The sequence below is a fragment of the Oreochromis aureus genome, linkage group 22 (genome assembly GCF_013358895.1).
Source record: "Oreochromis aureus strain Israel breed Guangdong linkage group 22, ZZ_aureus, whole genome shotgun sequence".
NCBI classification, from domain to species: domain Eukaryota; kingdom Metazoa; phylum Chordata; class Actinopteri; order Cichliformes; family Cichlidae; genus Oreochromis; species Oreochromis aureus.
Genome location: NC_052962.1, coordinates 19,115,308 through 19,135,206, shown reverse-complemented (window position 1 = coordinate 19,135,206; position 19,899 = coordinate 19,115,308). Strand labels below are relative to the sequence as shown.

Here is a 19,899-nt window from a genome sequence, read left to right as displayed (position 1 = left end):
GATCCATGCTTTCATGTTGTTTACACCAAATTCTCACCCTACCATTTGAATGTTACAGCAGAAATCGAGGCTCATTAGACCAGGAAACGTTTTTCCATACAGGCGTTACATGTCTGCCATGTGACTGGGAGCAGTTAAACAGGTGTACCTAATAAAGTGGCTGATAAGTGTACGTATGGTTTCAGATATGTTATTTGTGGGATCAAACATCATTTGCTCGTGCTTCTCCTGTGTTTTATCAGAACGCAGTGTCCATGTACTGTCGCCTCGGCTTCGCCGTGAAGAAAGGTCAGGTGTTCAGCTCAGACCAGCTCCACCCCACCTGGAAGAATGCCCCATCTGTTAACAGGCTCAAGTATGTGTTGTCATCAGTCAGTCAGCGAAACACCATCTGAAACCTCAGTGTAGTGCAATTTGTTGAAACACATTTTTACATTTACACAGTTAAGCACACGAAAAACCAACATTTTAATTGAAGCTTCGAGCATTTGAGACTCCAGAAACTGCCACACACCAACATTATTCTTATAAAAATTCAATGCCATCAATGTTTAATGAGTTTTAATTTCCCCAGCTTTAGGACATGATGAACTACTAGGGTTGTTTAATTGTGTGCGTGTGGTGACAGTGTCCTTTATGTACTCTGTTGTAGGAGCACAATGGACCCCCAGAAGATGCTGCTGTCGTGGGAGCAGGGCAGTCCTGTAATGGAGGGAGGCTCCTCAGCCACAGATACAGACACCACTAGCCTGGAAGACCAAGGTCTGTATACACACGCACACACACACACGCAGGCATATTCTGCAGTGTATGCAAATGCTGATGTGCACACATGGAGCACTTTATGATTGCTACTTCAGAAGTTTGAAGCAGCAGTGTTAATTAATCCCTAAGAAAGCTCAGTCATGTTTCTGCAGAAACATGACTGAGACAAACATGACTGAGAAACAAACTCATTCTCACATTAATAGGTGTTTGTCTAAAACATTCTCATATTTAAACTGATTTTAACTTTGTTTTACATGTTAAGGTGGCACTGTTGATTTGCTTAAGTGGCTATTGTCATATAAGTGACTGTTGATCAATCACATCCCCATGTGAATCAGGCCTGTTTGATAGAGAAAGGCTTTCGTTTTCATCTTCTAAATGCAATTAATCGTAAAAACACTAGTTTATTTCCTGAGTTTTAAAAGAATAACTCGTATTTGGCTGTGCTGTTAGACTTGCTGCAGTATGCATGAGTGGTACAGCATATTTTTATGTCTCTGTAGCAGACACAGCTAGCGTTAGCAGCCTGAGCATCCCAGCTGCACCCACCAAGAGGATCGCCTTCCTTTTTGACTCGACCCTTACAGCCTTCCTGATGATGGGCAACTTATCGCCGGTAAGTGAAAGCGTGTGGACGTGAAGGCTTCACGTCAGTGGAAGTGGGGTAGGGTGGCGTAACAAGCATAAGATAAAGATAGTGGGTGTGCTGCGATCTCTCAGAAGGAAAATATGCATCAATGCAGTGTCGCTCATGCATGCGAGTTCTCCTGCTCGCTGAATGGTGCAGAGGGATATTTGCCTCAGTCTGAACTAGAATATGAGCGTTTTTTTTATTTGGAAAAATAAAATCTCTGTGTCTAAATTTCTATATCTCACACAAAGTAGCAAAATCTGGAGCAATTAGGTACCTCAGACTATGTTTGTATTATTATCACTGCTGTTAATCATATAAAAAACCAAAACTTATCTTGTAAAAAAATTGGATGTTTACTGTTGATCTAATCCTTTTCTGCTGTCGTGCTATCAGAACCTGAAGAGTCACGCTGTGACCATGTTTGAAGTGGGCAAACTGTCGGATGAGACTCTCGACAGCTTCCTGGCTGAGCTGGAGAAGGTGAGACCAGAAATCAGAATTTCTTTCTCGTTTTCAGAAAATCTCTCATCAAAACCTTAGCTTAAATTGTCGTTACAATTAAACACTAAGAGGATGCTAACTTGGTGTAACAAATACACATGTATGTACAGACATCAAACACTACATGCAGACATCTGAATACAGTCACACAAACTCTGAGCTGGAACTTCTCCACTCGTTTCTGTTTCTCTCAGGTGGAGAGCACAGCAGAGGGCGAGGCTCAGCGTTACTTTGACCACGCTCTGACCCTGAAAAACACCATTCTCTTCTTGCGCTACAACAAAGAACTCACTCAGGACCAGGGACCTGATATTCCAAACATAGGTAATTATGCAGTTACACCGCCTTTATCTTCAAGTGACCACTTTGACAAGGACACAGGGTCTATTACCAGTCACCCGTCCATCCCCAGTTTACAAGACTGGCTACCCTTCTTATAGTGTTGGTCAGATTTTAGTAAAAATTGTATATAGTGATCATCCAATGGGTCTTCAGCCAGAAGTGTGCTCAAAGGCAAGGTCACTTTTGTTATTTTAAGGACAGTTACCTATGAGCTGTGGTCGATCGTGAGACAAATGAGCTACTATCTGTAATATATTGATTTTGTTGTTTCAGTATCATGGAGAGAAACTTGTTCAGTATCTTTGCTTTTGGGATGCATGAACTGAAACACCAAAACTCTGATTATTAGATGACCTGCTCTATCTCCTGAGCTACAGTTACATCCATATACTGTTATAATTATAGTGGTGGATGCTCATTATCATTGTGAGCCAGAATCACAGAATTCAGCCTGCTATAAATATTTAGTTTCACACAGCTTTTCTTTTTGTTTTTTTCTTTACTCTTAAATCATAATAATGGGATAGAAGGGGGAGATGACCCTAATGTGGTCATCTCAGGGATCAGGTCTCAGGCACACAGCTCTGGCTCTGATTGGCTAATCCTCTTAAACCTTCTGTTTACAAGTGTCAGCCACAAAGATGGTTTACAGGAAGAAGAGCTAAACAGCTTTTTCAGATAAAGTGAGCTGAGCTGCACTGAAGTCGGGTATAAATAAACAATGATTATTATTAATGTGAAATATTAAAGTTATGCTGTCATAATAGGGTCTAAAAACAAAAGCACTGAGCTTGAAGTAATTATAATAAGCTCCCTTTTAATGTGACACAGTGTAACTTTTAGCTATGAAGTGCATCAGTGGTTCTGGTGGTCTGTTTTCAGCTGATCAGCAGCTCATGTTTTTATCCTGACTCTGTTATTTAAGAAAGTACTCTGAGCTGCTGTCACTGCAGTTATAGAAAATGGTAAATGTCTTCCATTCAGCGACTTGTTCTGTGATCTCAGAAAATCAATACATGATTACTTATTCTTTTTCAACAAAGAAGAAGTTGCTGGTTGTGCTGCTTTTGGCTGGCATCTCTCACTATTGTCTCTTTTGGCCCTCACTGCTGTCTCTTAAATATGGTCACAGAAAATACTGAAGACAACGGCATACTATGTACACAGAGCAAACCTGTATTGTTCAGCTTGTGTCTCTAGAGGGAGCAGAAGAGAGTATGTCCTCCAGCATCGACAAAGCAAGTCTCTGAGTTTCTGTGTAGCTTCCATTGCGCCACCAGATGCTGTTTGTTTGGTTTGGCTGTGTGCCTCCTTTCTGATTGTCTTATCTTTGTGTGCTCCTCATGCTGCTGCTGCTCAGCTGAGGAGTGAGAGCAGTAAGAGCCTGCTGGCTGAAGCTAAACTAATCCCCCAAAGAGTCTAATGATGATTGTTAATTTGGGAAGTGAAGGAAATTTGTCAAGCCAAGAAAAAAAAAAAACGTTTGGTAAAGTCAGAGGAGACTTTTTTTTTTTTTAAATTATTGGACCAGCCATTCATAACTGTATTAGAATGAATAGAATAGAAAGTTGAAGTGTGTGTGCCATTTTCCATGTTACAGGTGTAGTTAATGATGACAGTTATTATGGAGGTAAATCACTTTTTACAACAAAACACTCAGAAACAATCAATACTGTCAGAATCAACATTTGCAAATCTTGTAGATTATTAATCCCTGTTTTGTTAATTAAATATAAGTCACTTTATGCATCTTTGAAATTATTTATCTTTCACCCCTTTTTAAAATCTATTTTGGGGGATTTCTAGCCTTTTTGTTTTTTTGATCGGACAGTAGAGAGAAGGTAGTAAAGCTAGGATAAAGATCAGGGGGAAGGCACGGCAGTAAATTGAGTTTGGGCGGATGCAAACCTGCTCCTGTGCATTGGTCTTATGGCACATGGATCGTCTGCTGACCTAGTCAGCTAAACCAGTCCTCCTGTCTTTCACCCTTTAATATCATAGACATCTCTTAGATTCAATAGTTTCCCCTGCAAGACACAAGGATTTTAAATCCAAGGATGCCAAAAATATCCTTTGAAAACTTAAACAAGAAAAAAAATCTTTGTTCTGTTCAATCATCAACCACATTATTGTCTAAAGCATCCACACTTAGAAATAATTATTCAAGCCCTCTTTTTTTTTTCAAAGGAATAGTTAATATTTTAGGACACATGATTACCAGTTTTTTCACTGAAGATTAGATAAAAAGATCCTTCAGCCTATGGTTTCTAAGGTATTCCTGGGCCAGATGAGAGATATAATCCCTTGAGCATGTTCTGAAAAACTCCAGGTCTCAGCCCAGCTGGATGCATCTGGAAAATCTCCAAAGAAGAACAGTCAGGAGGCATCCTAATCAGATGACCTCTGCTCCATTTCCAAGCTCATCACCCTATCTATACAGCTGAGCCCAGCTACCCTACAAGGCCAACTCTTATTTTGCTCATTTATATCTGCAATCCCATTATTTTAATCACTACCCGCAGCGCATGATGACAGGGCATGGTTGGAACATAGCTCCCAGTTCATCATAACAGTCCAGTGCAGTGCAACTTTTTTGCTGTGGCTTTAAGAAATACTCTATCCTTTGAGACAACACTACAAATTTAATGCGCATAAACATTTGCATTAGCCTGTTTAGGAAGTAAGTCAGGATTTTCTCCTTTTTTTTCCTCTCACTAGGCTTCCCCTTGGACATGTTGCGCTGTGAGAGCCTGCTGGGTCTAGACCAGGCCACCTGCAGCCGCGTCCTCAACAAGAACTACAAGCTGCTGGTCTCGATGGCACCGCTCAGCAACGAGATCAGACCCATCAGCAGCTGCACCCCTCAGGTATGATGCCTGGAAGGAAGGAGAGCAGAAGGGCTGCTATTTGGCATGCTGGGATGTTTGGGTACATGTTGAGTGCGTTTATGTGTGTGTGTTTGTGTTGTAGCTGACAGTTAATGAGTTTGTCCGTTTGGTTGTGTTTGCCTGCTCTTGTAGTGTACACACTCATGCGCTCGGGATTGATTTGTGATTGTGTGTGTGCTCCGAGTGCTCAGCCTGCAGTTGCCCCAACAACAAGGCTACACAAAGAGAAGAGGGAAGGAAAGGAGGCGAGGCTCACCAGTAATTCCTCTGCCTGGCCACACTCCAGCTTTCTAGCTGAGCTCAGAGAGACAGAGGGAAAGAAGTTAAACTCTTGTTGTGCCATTCACGCTGCTGCTTATTCTAACACTGCTGCGATTCAGTGAAGTGGAATTTACCAAATTCTTGTCTTTGTTTTCTTCTCACGTCTCTAATAGCAGCTTCAGTTTCCCCTCAGACAGAAGAACAACACGGACGCAATTATTCTCATGCGCCTGTGTTATTTTTTTGGTTGATGTGAAGTGTGAGTTTATGCGAGGAATGAGATGGGAAAACTGCCCAGTGTGCATGCGTTAGTTCTGCTCCTGTAAACTTATGTATGAGTGCGTGTGTGTATTTGTTTCTCCTTGTAGCACATTGGCCCAGCCATCCCTGAGGTGAGCTCCATCTGGTTCAAGCTGTACCTGTATCATGTGACTGGCCAAGGCCCGCCGTCTTTGCTGCTCTCCAAAGGCTCCAGGCTCCGTAAACTGCCGGACATTTTCCAGGTTTGTCCAAACTAATGATTAATCAGGTGTGTAAGTCACAGGCGTAGAGACACGGTCTAGTCAGATTAAAAGTACTGTGTTGGACCAACAGTTGGCTGGATCACATTTTCACTTATCTTTTTACAACCTACCCTCTCAAATCTTTGACCTTCAGTGAGTTGGAAGGACGGGTAATCAGCTCTTTTCTAAACAAAGACTCTCATGGGCCTTGGTCATATCTCACTGTAAACCTGCATTTTTCTCTTCAAAGGCTTCCCACTGGTCGTGGGATTTGTTTTAATAGCACTGCGATTGAGAGACAAGGACCTAATGGTGACTTGATACACTAAATTCTCAGGGGAAGATGTGTAATGTCATGCAAATGGATCTATTAGACCATAGCTTGCATGCATGTATTTTTGCACCTTTTATCTACATGTCATTTAATTTGTTGGTGTTTCAGTAGGTTCAGAAAACTTGCAAAATATTTTCATAGGGTCATTGTAACACTAATGACCTAGTTTTAAGGCAAAAGCTAACTAGGAGAGGTAAGAAAGTAGAAATGTTGCAGCTTCATCCATCCAGCCAGCCAGCTAGCAGGTTGACAGTCTGTTGCAGGGCTAACACTTAACATGTAATGAGAATCATGTGAAAGCATTTTTTTAATTTTTGGGAATTTCAAATTGACTGTGGAAGGACAGAGAGTTTCCATAGGAGAACCAGGTTATCTCAAGCTGGAATAACACATGGAGTAGAGGCTTGTGGGGGTAAATAAGAAAACTTTTTACGGGATTTTTGCCTTAAAACAATCTCACAGTCCTGTGAAAAACTGAGTACACTCTTACTGCTTTCACAGGTGATAAGAGGGTAAGTTGGAGCCAGGTGCTGCTAATCAAATGCACTTGATTAACTGATCATCAGCAAGTGTGAGTGTATTCATAAAAGCTGAAGTTTTGGCACCTTGCTGGTCTGAAGCATTCTGGAGTGTGCAGTGTCACAGCCCTTCGGGGAGAGTATAGTATGTCCCAGCAAATTCCCTCGCAGGGCACAGCGTGCAAAGCTCAGAGAATTTAAAAAACCCAAGAGCTAAATCTCAGACTCTGCAGGCCGCAGTTAACATGTTAAGTGTTTATGATGGTACAGTTAGAAAATGACTAGAGAGAGAGAGAGGGGACATAGCAGCACCAAACAGGTCATACCAGCTGTCAAGCACAGTGGTGGAGAAGTTATGATCGGGGCTTGTTTTGCAGCTACAGGACGTGGGCACCCTGCAGTCACTGAATCAACCATAAACTCCTCTGTAGCAAACTATTCCAGAGTCAGATGCGAAACTGTCTGACAGCTAAAGCTTGGCTGAAATTGGGTCATGTAACAGGACAATGTTCCCAAGCGCAGCAGGAAATCTGCAACAGAATGACTGAAAAAGAAAATAATCAATGTGCTGCAATGACCCAGTCAAAGTCCAGACTTCAAGCTGATTGAAATATAGGACCTTAAGAGAGCTGTGCATAAATAAATATCCATAAATCTCAATGAGCTGAAACAACGTTGCAAAGAAGAGTCGGGCAGAATTCCTCCATAATGAAACGAGAGGCTGATGAAGTGACACAGACTGCAAAGTCTGAAGTGCTGTTTGGTGTTGAGCCCTGTGTGTGAGTCTGTTGATCAAAGGAGAGACTGGGCCAGCTTGAGATTGTCATTGAAGAGTGAAGGGTGGAGGAACTGTGCTCTTCACTGTGGAGTTGGTTGTTTGTTCGCTCTGCGTTCTAATGGCAGTGCAGGAACTTACACATTTAAACAATTTCAGTCCATAAGTCACTTATGGAGTGAAAATAATTAACCAGAGACATGAGAATAACACCTTAATTTCATCTAAAAGCTCTCTCTCAGTTTGAGAGAGCCAAACAAAATCCTTGGCATGTAAAATCAGCAGCAGGGTGGAACCTTAATTAATTTAACCAGCTAATATTGACCTAGTGGGAGGTTGACAAGATGGCATGACAGTTGAACTAGAAGAAAATCGTGTTTCCTCTTATTCTTTTTTGTTTTTTGATTTTCTAAATTAAACAAAAAACTGGCAGAAATGGTTCAACTGAGATGCTGTCCTACATGTATGTCAATAGAAAATTGTAGTCAGTATAATCTTTTAATAATATAAGTTTGCATATGATAGAATACTGCATGATGACCTCTTTATAACTCAGACTGTTTTGATTCACTGTGACCCGTTATCATGCAGGGAAGGAGCAGTACCTGCTAGATAAGAGCTTAATAAGCAGTTTCACTTTGTACCAGGTACAGGAGCCTCTCCTGGCACACGCACACACGCCACACACACACACACATATCCGCACATGCTCACGCGTCAACATTCCACTGAACAAACGTATTCACTGTTGTATTACTCTTCTTGTGTATAAATAAAGACCAGGGCAGTGGCAGAGCGCGAGTCTCGGAGCCCTCACTCCAAGTGTGGGTGCTCTGTGGCTGCCCTTGCATGCAAGTAAAACTTTGTGTTTCTCCTCTCTGATTCTCAGCTGAAGAAGTGTCTTAGAGTACATCTCTTGACAATGTAGAAACCTGTATTTACATTTACATAAACAATAAAGCTATTTTGGGGCAAAAGGAAGTGTAAAATTGCAAACCTATCTCCACTTTTACACATCTACTATCATTTATTAGAATTTATTATGATTTATAAAGCTTTATGTTAAATAAAATGTGGTTTTCTTAATATTATTTTTTCAGTGTCCAGTTTGTTGAAAGCTGCTTTGGAAAGATCTGATGATGAGTGAAGTTATGCATTGCTGAATGAACCATTTCTCTCTCTTCAGGTCTATGACAGGTTATTGATAACTTCCTGGGGTCACGACCCCGGAGTGGTCCCTACGTCCAATGTGCTGACAATGCTTAATGATGCCCTCACACACTCTGCTGTTCTCATCCAGGTAAACTCACACAGATGAGGCTGATTTTTCTACGTCGTTGTCTTAAACCTCATTTAAGTTGAGAGGATAAAATATTGCCTTTAATACCAGATTATTTAACTTAATATTAATTTAATGATGAAATTTTTGTACGTGTTGTACCAACTCTTGCTGTGTTTGTGTATAAATGTGCACTGTTTGTAATTTAAACTACGTGTGCATGTAATCCACAGGGTCATGGTATGCATGGGCATGGAGAAACGGTGCACATCCCATTCCCTTTTGATGAGGAGGATCTGAAGGGAGGTAAGAAGCTGTCTGTGCATAAACTATTGTTTTGATATAGCAACTTTCAAATGAAGAATAGCCTGTTTTACTGAGTCAGACAAAATGTTAAAAAAGTGACATTTTCTTGGCTCAAAATGGACCTTTGGAGACTGACTTTGCACAGAGGCGCGACTGTCCCACATGCTGAATCTGTGTTGTCTTATTTTACAGAAATCAAAGCATTTTATTTTTATTTTTGATTTAAAGATGTCTGTGTTTGTATAAATCAAACTAGTTTAAAAAACACTGCTAAACATTGGCGAACCATAAGTGTACCTATGCAGACAAAGCTGTGGCTGTCAAAGAATGAGAGGTGAGAGTGAAATAACAGGAGAAAAGGGTTTTTCTCATAAGAAAATATGAAACCATGAATTTGCTTCACGATAGTATTCTTGACACGGTACTATTCTCTCCAGAAACGGAAAACTCAAACCCACAGATTGGAGATTAGGAAGCCTCGCAGACTCTGTATTTGATTTCCTATGGCTATTCATGGCGCAGAATAGAACCCCATCCTACAATTCAGCATATTTCAATAGGATATAAACATTTCAAAAATAGATTTTAACACAATAAAAACCTCAGATATGAGGCCATTTTAAGTTTTTATTGATGTTGTGAAATATGGCTTTTTCCATCTGCTCATTTTTTGTGCTCCTAATCTGGCCGTGGGTTCATGTCTTCCAAAGGAAGAGGAAATGTACAAAGTCTTCAGTTTGCTTTTGGTGGACTCAGTGACTCATAGCCAGAAAACCTGTGGTGTAAGATGCATAGAGGGAATCTGGATCAGATATCAGAACCACCCTGAAAGGCTACTTTTAAATGTAAAGGATGGTCTCTCTACTACTGATGTCCTCTTTAAAGGTGACTCTGAATGTAGCTTAAAAGGGCTGTCAATGAACATTAAATGATTACATAAAAATAAAACGTATTCACGTCTTTCTAGTTGCGTGTTTGCATTTCCTAACATTACAGAGAGATTAGGTAAAGTGTAGCAATGTGTCCTTGATTGATTGATTGATTGATTTATTGATTAGCATTCAAATATCTCAGTGAATACAAAATAAAGATTACCACAAAGCAAGAAAGCATGAGACAAGGCTAATCAAAAGGTATTGGCTGAAGCATTTGCTTATTACGCCAACCCTTTTAACAAAAGATCTTTTTGCATGCAGCTCCTGTACACAGGGCTCGAAGCAACGAATAAAACAAAGCAAAGCAAAAACAAACAAACAAACAAAACAAAACAAAAAAACTTTCCACCTTAGATAGGTAACTACATCAAAGCAAAACAATCAAGAGTTTCAGTATTATTATTTTTGCTCTTTTCATTCTTGATTTATATATTTTTCTAATACTCTATTTTTAAACAAGGAAAATGAACTACACCGTTTTAAATCACTGTCATAACTATTCCACAGGTTAACTCCTCTAACAGAAACACATCTCTGCTTTATGTTTGTCCTTATCTTGTTTTTTTTAAAGAAATCTGTTCCCCTTAAGTCATATTGACTCTCTCTGACTTTAAACAGCTTCTGAATACTGCGGCAAAGCAAGTTATTTTGTGCTTTATACATTATCTGTGCCATTTTATATTCAACTAAATCATAAAATTTCAGGGTATTCAGATTAATAAACAAAATGTTAGCGGTTCTATATAGTTTGATTGATGTATAATTCTTATAGCTCTTTTTTGTAACTTGAAAATAGGAAGAGTATTTGTTTTATATGCATTACCCCATATCTCCAGACAATAAGTCATATATGGAAGCAACAGAAAACAGTGAAGTGTGTATAATGATTTCTTGTTCAGGACATGCTTTGTTTTGTAGAGAATAGCAATGTTTTTTGACATTTTTGTTTTCACATGGTTTATATGAGACTTCCAACTCAGCTTATCATCAATTATCACTCCAAGAAATTTATTTTCGTACACTCTTTCAATTTCAATTCCATTAACCCTGATTTTAGATACATTTTTCATTTGTCTAGTGCCAAAAATAATCAATTTTGTTTTCTTTATATTTAACGATAACTTATTTATATCAAACCAGTTTTTTAATGTATTTAACTCCTTTTCCACTGTAGTCAGAAGCTGTTCTAGGTTTTTACCTGAGCAATACAGAGTGGTATCATCAGCGAACAATACACATTTTAACAATTTGGAAACACTACATATGTCATTTATATATAACATGAATAATTTAGGGCCCAGCACAGAGCCCTGAGGAACACCACAAGTTACCTTCAACTGCTTAGATTTTACACAATTGATTTCAACATATTGACATCTGTCATCCAGGTAACTTTTCATCCACTTGTATGCTATCCCTCTTATGCCATATCTCTCTAGTTTATTCATTAATATAGAATGATCTGTTGCATTAGATATCCCTTCTACAAGTTCCATCACTGCCATCGAAGTGGACCTTTTCGCTCTAAAGCCATATTGGTTATCACTTAGGAGATTATGCTTCTCAATATATTTATCAAGTCTATTAACAAATAACTTTTCTAAAATTTTTGAGAACTGTGGGAGTAGTGATATTGGCCTGTAATTGGTAAACTGACATCTCTCTCCGTTTTTATGGATTGGAATAACTTTTGCTATTTTCATTTGTGAGGGAAACACACCAGTTCGAAAGGACAGATTACAAATGTATGCGAAAGGTTGCACTATATATTCTATAATACTTTTAATTAATATCATGTCAATACCAAAACAGTCAGTGGACTTTTTATTTTTAAATGTTTTCACAATGTTAATTATTTCTCTGAGTTACAGCACCAATAAGGTTTACAGCCTTAAATTGCTAACTGATAATACTGTTATACTGTATTATACACTAATGATATATCAGCATTGGTATACTTTCACTGGCAGGGTGTGCATAAATGACAAGCATACCTTCAAACTGTGATCTTTTCTCTGCTGACTCAAACATTCACTGTTTTCAGCTTTGAGGGTTTTAACTCATCAAACACTGTTAGGTTTTGAATCCTGTAAAATCCCTCTCTTTGTGCATTTGCTTAAAAGTACCATTTAAGTCTCATCCTCCTAATGTGCTTACTGAACAAATGTAACAGAACAAATGAATAAACACAGTCCATAACAGCCTCATGCAGCGGATAAATTGTGGCCGTATCTTTGCATTGTGTCATTTTGAGTATGAGCTTTGCCCCTTTTGGTGTTTAACATGATCCCACTCTATGTGTTGTGTGCCTTTTGTGCAGAGTTCTCCTACTCCAACATGTGTGTGCACAAGGCACTGCAGAAGCTGAAGGAGCATGTGGATCTGGAGCACCAGTGTGGCTACATCACCATGCTCAACTCCAACAATAGGCACCGCCGCAGGCCCAGCGACAGCACTGAGTGCAGAGGTAACGAGAGCTCGCACGTGCACTTTTTTTTAATGCTGTGCATGTGAGGGCGCTGGATGGAAAGCATGCTGGGTTGAACTAGCAGTGGTGCCCTTACCTGCGATGGCCATAATAGCACTAATGGTGCAGATTGGATAAATATCGCTCATAGTCCAGTTTAATTATGCTGTTTGTCTGCAGAATTGTTTCTTTTATTGTGATTGCCTTTGCTAATGCATACGGATCGAACACTTTTAGCCTTTACCTTCAGATCAGCTGATTGAATCTTGATGTAAATGATCACAAATCTCATTTAACGCGCCAAGTTAAAGATACAACACTGCAGGTCTGATTTTTAACAGATTAAATTTCAATGTAAATCCAGCAAATGGCAAGAAGTGATTTTAAAAAAGCTTCTCAGTTGAAGGCCCTACAGGCTTTAATCTAGCTCTTACCATTTACCCACAAACAACACTCAAAAGCCTTAACTGTGACTTAGATTTTATTACTTCTCTTCCAGGAGACACCCATCTAGGTGGAGGCTTGGACACTAATGGCAGCACTGAGTCCTTTGAGCTTGTGACAGAGGAGAACAACGGTGAAGGCAAAGGAAAGACGGACAGTAAGTGTGTGTTATTTTTAATTAGAATATCTCCAGTAGTATTTAATCAGATGTTTGTTAGTTGAAAGTGTTTGGGAAGATTCTAAGAGCTAAAGCTAAAGTGTGACAGAGGCCTTCATGCTAAATTCAAAACCAAAATGCTCTTGTCAGTGTCTTCTGTTGTAATTTGTGTCCATCTCTCCCTTGCCAATCTCTTTTTCCCCCCTCAGCCCTTTCATCTGAAGACGAGTGGGTCCCTCTTGAACTGTGCTTTGGCATGCCCCTCTTCAGCTCTGAGCTCAACCGCAAAGTGTGTCGAAAGATTGCTTCACACAAGCTCTGCAGCAACGAGAGGTAAAAAGCAAAATCAGGCAGCATCCTCTAAAGCTTAACTTTTATATAAAAACTTTGACAGGAGTGTTGACGTGTGTTGATGCTCGACTAAAGATTTGTTGTTGTTTCAGCCTTCAAGAGCTACTCCACTCGAGCCGAAAACTGTCACTCAAGGTGTTGAGCTTCGTTCAGTCATTCCAGGTAAAATCCCTTTGCCGTTTCTTCGGGTGTCCACTTAAGAAATCCTGCTCAAAAGTAAAAGTCTTGCCCAGTGAAAAGAGCAAATATCAGGTTGGCAATAATTTATCCATTTATTTTGATAAACTGTTTAAACCGATTCCGATTGCCACAGTTTGTATCTATAAAGCGTCCCAGACTGATATTCCATTCAAATGTCCAGTCAAGACACGAGCCATGTGGTCCTTATGAGGCAGAAATAAATATTATAGTTGTAACAGTAAAATACTATGTGGTAAAAATATAAATATGTCGTTTTAGCATAATTAATGTTAATACTTAAGCATTGTTTGAGAAAATATTTTAAAATTCATTTTCAATTTATTTATATATCGTCAATTCAGAACAGTCTCCTCAAGTTGCATTAAATTGTGTGGTAAGACCCTACAACATTAAACCCCAAACAATCAGGTGATTCCCTGTAGGCAGTACTTGGCAGCAGTAGAAAGGAAGAACTCTCTTTAACAGGAAGAGACCTCCAGCATAACCAAGCTCAGGGAGTGGCAACCATCTTCTGTGATTGGTTGGAGGGTCAGAGGGGAAAGAAAAGGGAAAGAGCAGAGCTTAGAGACGAGGACAAAACAAACACTATAAAAGAGGAGATAAAAGTTAATGACATATAAAAATGGCATACAGATGCATAGGGAGTGAAAAAAGGTGAGTGAAGAAGAAACTGAATGCAGACTGATTGCAGTGTAACTAAGGAAGGGTTCAGTTTTGTGCATAATTAACAACTGTTATTACTTTTAACCTCAGTACTTTACAGTGATTCTTATTCACCACTTTAAACACACGTTCATACTCTTCATGAACACTGTTGTTCACTTGCCCAGCTGACCCACTGCTAGTTTAAGGAAAAACCTTCAAACAGACCTGTTGTGCAGATTTCATTCACATTTTAATAACAATCTCTATTTATCTCTATTTGGCCTTGATATGGCCCCTTAGTCTCATTAAGGCATCTTTCTTCTGATTGGTTGCCCTTAGATGACTATATTAATGGTATCTGTTCTCTTTGTAATCATAAAGAGACAAAAGTAGAAAAAATGGTCTCAATCAGAGTGTTTTAAGCAGTCTGTAAGCTCTGCTTTCAGCCCTGTGTGATTACTTACACATGCGCTGACCTCATTAATTGAAGCTTTTGCCAAGTGTAATAGGAGCATCCAACATCGTAACAGTACATATGTGACAGAAAATAAGGAACTGCATAATGGGTCCACTTTAAGTTGGTGTTTATTTAATTTTAGTGATCAATTAAAGACATGAACATTACAATGCAAAACAGGAAGTGGAGCTGGGTGAACATTTAGTGCAAGAAAGAAAGAAAAGACACATATTGGAGACAAAGGAAAAAATAAGTGAAGTAATCAGAGCTGAATCAGGGTGTTGCAGCATGAAGGTAACATGATTAAGCGAAAGGACATGGCAGCAGTATTTACTGGTTGAAATGGCGGGCTGTTTCATGAATCACACAGGAACCCTTCTGCCGGCTTTTTTCCTCCTATAAAAATATATCCCTGCCCTTCATATCGCTGCCTGGTGTTCTGATCTGTCACCTTTGACCCCGTGTTGGCAGGATGGCAGCCAGTCCTCTGACCTGGACAGCGGCGTGTCCAACCCTCTCAGCCAGCCCCCGCCAGAGTCCGGTGTCCCCCTGCCCGCCCTCAACCTCTTCTTCAAGGACGGGCAGCTGAAGGAATGGAGCGGGCGCACCCCTCCTCCTCTAGACATCTCAGCCCTGCAGAAAGACCAACTGACATAAAGCATCAGCAAAACTTCCAGATTTAGGAACGAGGAAACGACGTCCCAACGACGGGGGCTAATGTCTTTTCGCAGCGTCACGTCTCACTGAGGAAATTCTTGTTCGTGGTTCTAGCCCTGCATCTTTAAATCCAGTCACAAGGAAACTCCCTCATTCGTAAGCCCCGCCTTCTTGTCCATCAGTATCCAGTCATGGGATAATTGGCCCCGTCAGCACTTTGTCATTCACCTACTGTATGAGGAATCATCGACACTAGTACCAACCCTCTTTGCTGTCCTCCCTCCCTCCCCTCTGTGATTCCTCGTATTCGTAGCAAGGCAGTGTTATCTGTTGGAGTGGTGCTATTATCACACTATATCACAGTGATGCAGGTAAACATCATTTAACCTGGAAGACCATCTAACTGGAAACAAATGCGCTGTTTTCCCACTGACTCCACCCCACCCCCACCCCTTCAGTCGATGGATGTTTTGTGACCCTTGAGAGCAGAGTGTAAAATGGTTAATATTGCATAGATGTTCTAAAAAAAAAAAAAAAAAAAAGACCTATAAAATAAACATTGAAGTGTTGAACAGACTTCTTCAGGAATCATTTGACAATATGCATATTCTAGGACCAATTCTTTGGACTTTAACCAGGTTGATAAGACCCCGCTGCCTCCCTGTATTGTCTCATGTTAAGTGATCTAATGCATGATAATATTGCACAAAAAAATCTTTCCTCTTTACTTGTAATCAATATTTGGGGCATTTATTATTTGCACTGTGCAGGATTTCTTCAAACCTGTGGATGTAGTAACATCATTTAATTTTTTTTTTTTTAATGTTGGCTCATTAGTAGTGTGCACGTGATTTTAGAGCTCACCATAAGGAAAGTGTCATACAAGGCATCTGAGAAACTGCAGTTTTTTTTAATCCATTAGAGAACACCAAAGACCTTATTTCTTTATAATGATTTATTTTCTTTTTACTCCTCTCTCTGTTCTTTTATTTTGGTGTTGCCTTATTATTTTCACCCAATCAAAAACTACCAGGTCTGGGATCATATCTCCTGATTTTTTTATTTCCTTTTTTGGGGGGTTGTTTTTTTAAAATCTCACAAGTTTCTTTTTTTTTTTAAATTGTTAATATGCATTTAATGTAGTGTGTCTAAATAATAAAAATTACCAACATCGGATCAAAAAAACCTGCCAGCCATCATCAAGAATTTGACAAAATTAACCGAGCGAACCAAACTGAAAAGAATGGGAACAGTTAGCTCTGCATGTTTGACCCAGGGCTGTTGCCACTGTCGCTTGCCAGCTAGCTCTCTCTGTCTCTCTGTGGATCAGCTTTTGTGCAGTGCACTCTTGGCCAGCCTTGCTCACTCTCCAGGGGATTCTGTTTACACCATGTTTTGAAAAAAAAATGGGGTTTGTAGTCTAGAGAGAAGGCAACTTTGTTGTGAAGGCTGTTGCAGACCCAGGGGATGGAAATGCTAATGCTTTGCCCAGCATCTCAGAGATGTGATGGCCCAAAAAGTGTCTGAAGCCTATCGTGAATTTTTTCAGTGTTGCTCTGAGAATATAGAGTACTTTTTTTATTGCGTTTAAAATGGAAACCCAGTTTGTTGAGCTCTCTCTCCCTCCATTTTTTATTTTTATTTTGAAGGAATCTACATTCTGTTTTTGACCCACTTGTGGTAGTTTCTGATAACGTGATGCTAAAATAGGGGAAAAAACGACTGTCACAAGGACCTTTTGAAGCATGATGACTGTGTAGAAATCATTGTGAGTATGTTGCCTGAGTATTGTACACCTCACAGGTGTGTTTTAATACACGCCTACCTTTCACAGTAAGAGTCTCCTCCCAGTCCTGCCTGTTTGTTATCTACTTGCAGTTACTCAGTCGTCCCAGATACACCCCCCCATCCCCTTCCTCCCTTAGATATACATCCACCGCAGTGTTTAAAATGCTAGTTTTATATGTCAGCAGGTATTTTAGGAACTCTTTGTTGTAGCTTGTTTAATGGGACTGTGGCTATTTGACAGATTTAAACATGATCTTGTAATTACATTGGTTACAAAAAAAGAAGAAGAAAGTGACATTCCTTCACCATGCCCTTCCTTCATCCTTTTCTCCATCTTGCCTCATCTCCGGTTACATACTATTACAGATAAATATGTAAAAAGTATATGAAAATATAAATAAATATGTAATAAGATCAAACTCTCTCCTCCCCCCCTCTCCATTAAAATATCCTGCAGTGGTGTATTTTATTTCTTGTACACTTTTGAAGGTTTTGAATCACTGATTCCACCGCCCACAGCCTCTGACTTGTGGCCAATCACATTACACCATAGTAGGCCATTAGATGTTTTCCAAGCCAGGTGGAACAGATGGTGTGCAAGACGCAGTGGTCCGGATGCTCTGTCCATCTGCCTCAAGTATACACATATTCAACTATCCTCATAGATTTTAACGGACACTGAGCTGAAAAACGCATTGTTGAATACCTGCTTGTGCAGCCTTTGAAAAAGCTATGAAAAGCCTGCAAGTTTTGGGGGGGATGGGGGAGATTAAGGTGTCAGTCTGAGGCTGGCTGTGTCCCCATCGGACAGGTGGAGCCCTGTCTAATTGAGTGTGTCTCCCAGGCCTCCCTGCTCCAGTAATTTCCCAGCACCACAAATTACAGAGTGTTACCAGGGGGCACCGGGGGCGTAAACTGGGTCATGCCACCGGAGGATAAGAAGCACCAAGAACCGGTCAAATAGGCTGCGTGTCACCACTCTAACAGTCTATTTCTTTCCCAACACCTTCAGCCTGCGTTGATATAAAACCTCATCCTCTGTAAAGGTGTAATACATCTGCTGAATTCATTCTGCACGTTATTTTAGACTCCTATCATATGCAGTGTCAGACTGAGACTGCTGCAGGGCGTCAGAGTGAAATAAGAGGAAAGTAAAACGCGCACACACAGCCACACACAAAAGCCCTGAAAAAAATTGTGCTTATTCACACAATGAGCACAAACTTGAGCCGAAGTGGATGAAACGCTTGTGAATGGTGAAATTACACCAGCCTCTTACACGCAGCAGTCTGCTGCTTTGTCATTTTTACGTCATTTCAAGAGAAATCAGAAGTAGATGATCTTTGAATCAAGCTGCATCAGTATCGGGTCAAACAATGACACACATGCACACCCTCATACTCCAGTAGACCATCGGGAGCATCTGGGGGCCACAAATGTCACAAGTCTACAAACTCTTGTGCCTGATTAGATTAATTATATTCGTTCAACTAGAAAAAAATGTGCTGATGTAACGCTAAAAGTGGAATTACAGTTACATACAGTGCTGTATCCATATCTGGAGTGCTAACGATCAGTGGCACTGTTGTGACCTGAAAATCTGCATTACAGATGCACTTTGTGACCCTGCCACAGTCTTACTAACCTGGGAAAACATTCGTCCTGGATTACTCGGTGGTTACGGGGAAATAACTTAATGTGATCCTCTGCAGCTCTACGAAAGCTCAGTCTCTTAATTAACCTGATAGTCTGGATGAGTGCTGCCCAAAGGTCTCCTTGCTAATCTGTTGAGTCCTTAAATGAGGCCTTTCTACCTGCTTAAACTGCAGAAATCTGTAATAGGTGACTCTGCATTTGTAGTCACCAAGGACAGAATGGCACATAAAACTATACTGGGGTCACACTCAGGGTCATTCACCCTGCAAAGTTTGTGTCTCTCTCGTCTTCATAATGTAACATTTGTTTCCTTTAAACTGCAAGCGTGCTTGCAGCCCTCAGCACCTGTCCTGTTCCTCAAGCCGTTTCACATACAGGTGTTTTCACACAGAGGTTGCTGCAACAGCAGCAGCAGTGTGTGCCATTTCGGGGATCATATTCCTTTCGACGGAGGGATACAGTGGTGAGAAAATAGTCCATAACCGAGCACCTCCAGGCATTCTACGAGCCAGTACAAACATAATGGAAATATTATGGTCCCTCCAGGAGATAGCAGGCAAAGTACTTGGCAACTTCAGCTCATTCAAGGACAGACAGGTGGTCAAAACTGTAAAAATATCTCCAGATGTTAGACCCCCGCCCCCACACCCCACTCCGCTGTCCCCTTATAGGACAGTGGTAATTTGTACCAAGGCATCAGTCACTTATCTATAGATTCATCATTCCAGGATCTAGTTTGATTGACTAACTGATTTGCTTTCATTCCAATACCACTAATCAAAGAACATCACAAACACTTACATACATATTAAGACCATGACACTGTGCCTGCAGTAATTACTAGAGCACTAAAAAGTAATCATAAAGACCATAAAATTAGTCTGTTTGTTCTCACAAATATACATATATCCTCAGTTCCAAAACTATATTTACAATTAAAATAACCAACTGGCTCAAAGTAGATCCATCTGACTGCAAACAACTAACTGAATAAAATGTTTGTATATTTTGTTTTACAGTTTAATGAGTCAG

General features: G+C 40.1%; 1 protein-coding gene across 2 annotated transcripts in view; it reads left to right on the top strand.

The window, feature by feature from the left end:
* Nucleotides 1-17,630, top strand: part of fam91a1 (family with sequence similarity 91 member A1) — a 29,598-nt gene extending 11,968 nt beyond the window's left edge. Inside the window, exons 11-24 of one of the 2 annotated variants that reach the window (XM_031729393.2) lie at nucleotides 243-355; nucleotides 653-762; nucleotides 1,275-1,384; nucleotides 1,796-1,882; nucleotides 2,098-2,227; nucleotides 4,964-5,112; nucleotides 5,763-5,897; nucleotides 8,711-8,824; nucleotides 9,037-9,109; nucleotides 12,365-12,511; nucleotides 13,011-13,112; nucleotides 13,322-13,445; nucleotides 13,556-13,625; nucleotides 15,238-17,630. In XM_031729393.2, the coding sequence (XP_031585253.1) occupies nucleotides 243-355; nucleotides 653-762; nucleotides 1,275-1,384; nucleotides 1,796-1,882; nucleotides 2,098-2,227; nucleotides 4,964-5,112; nucleotides 5,763-5,897; nucleotides 8,711-8,824; nucleotides 9,037-9,109; nucleotides 12,365-12,511; nucleotides 13,011-13,112; nucleotides 13,322-13,445; nucleotides 13,556-13,625; nucleotides 15,238-15,423 (1,650 nt within the window). In that variant the 3' untranslated portion in view covers nucleotides 15,424-17,630. Of the gene's footprint in view, nucleotides 1-242; nucleotides 356-652; nucleotides 763-1,271; nucleotides 1,385-1,795; nucleotides 1,883-2,097; nucleotides 2,228-4,963; nucleotides 5,113-5,762; nucleotides 5,898-8,710; nucleotides 8,825-9,036; nucleotides 9,110-12,364; nucleotides 12,512-13,010; nucleotides 13,113-13,321; nucleotides 13,446-13,555; nucleotides 13,626-15,237 lie in introns of both variants that reach the window. The other variant, XM_031729391.2, reaches the window with a different exon arrangement.
* Nucleotides 17,631-19,899: the final 2,269 nt, after the last annotated feature.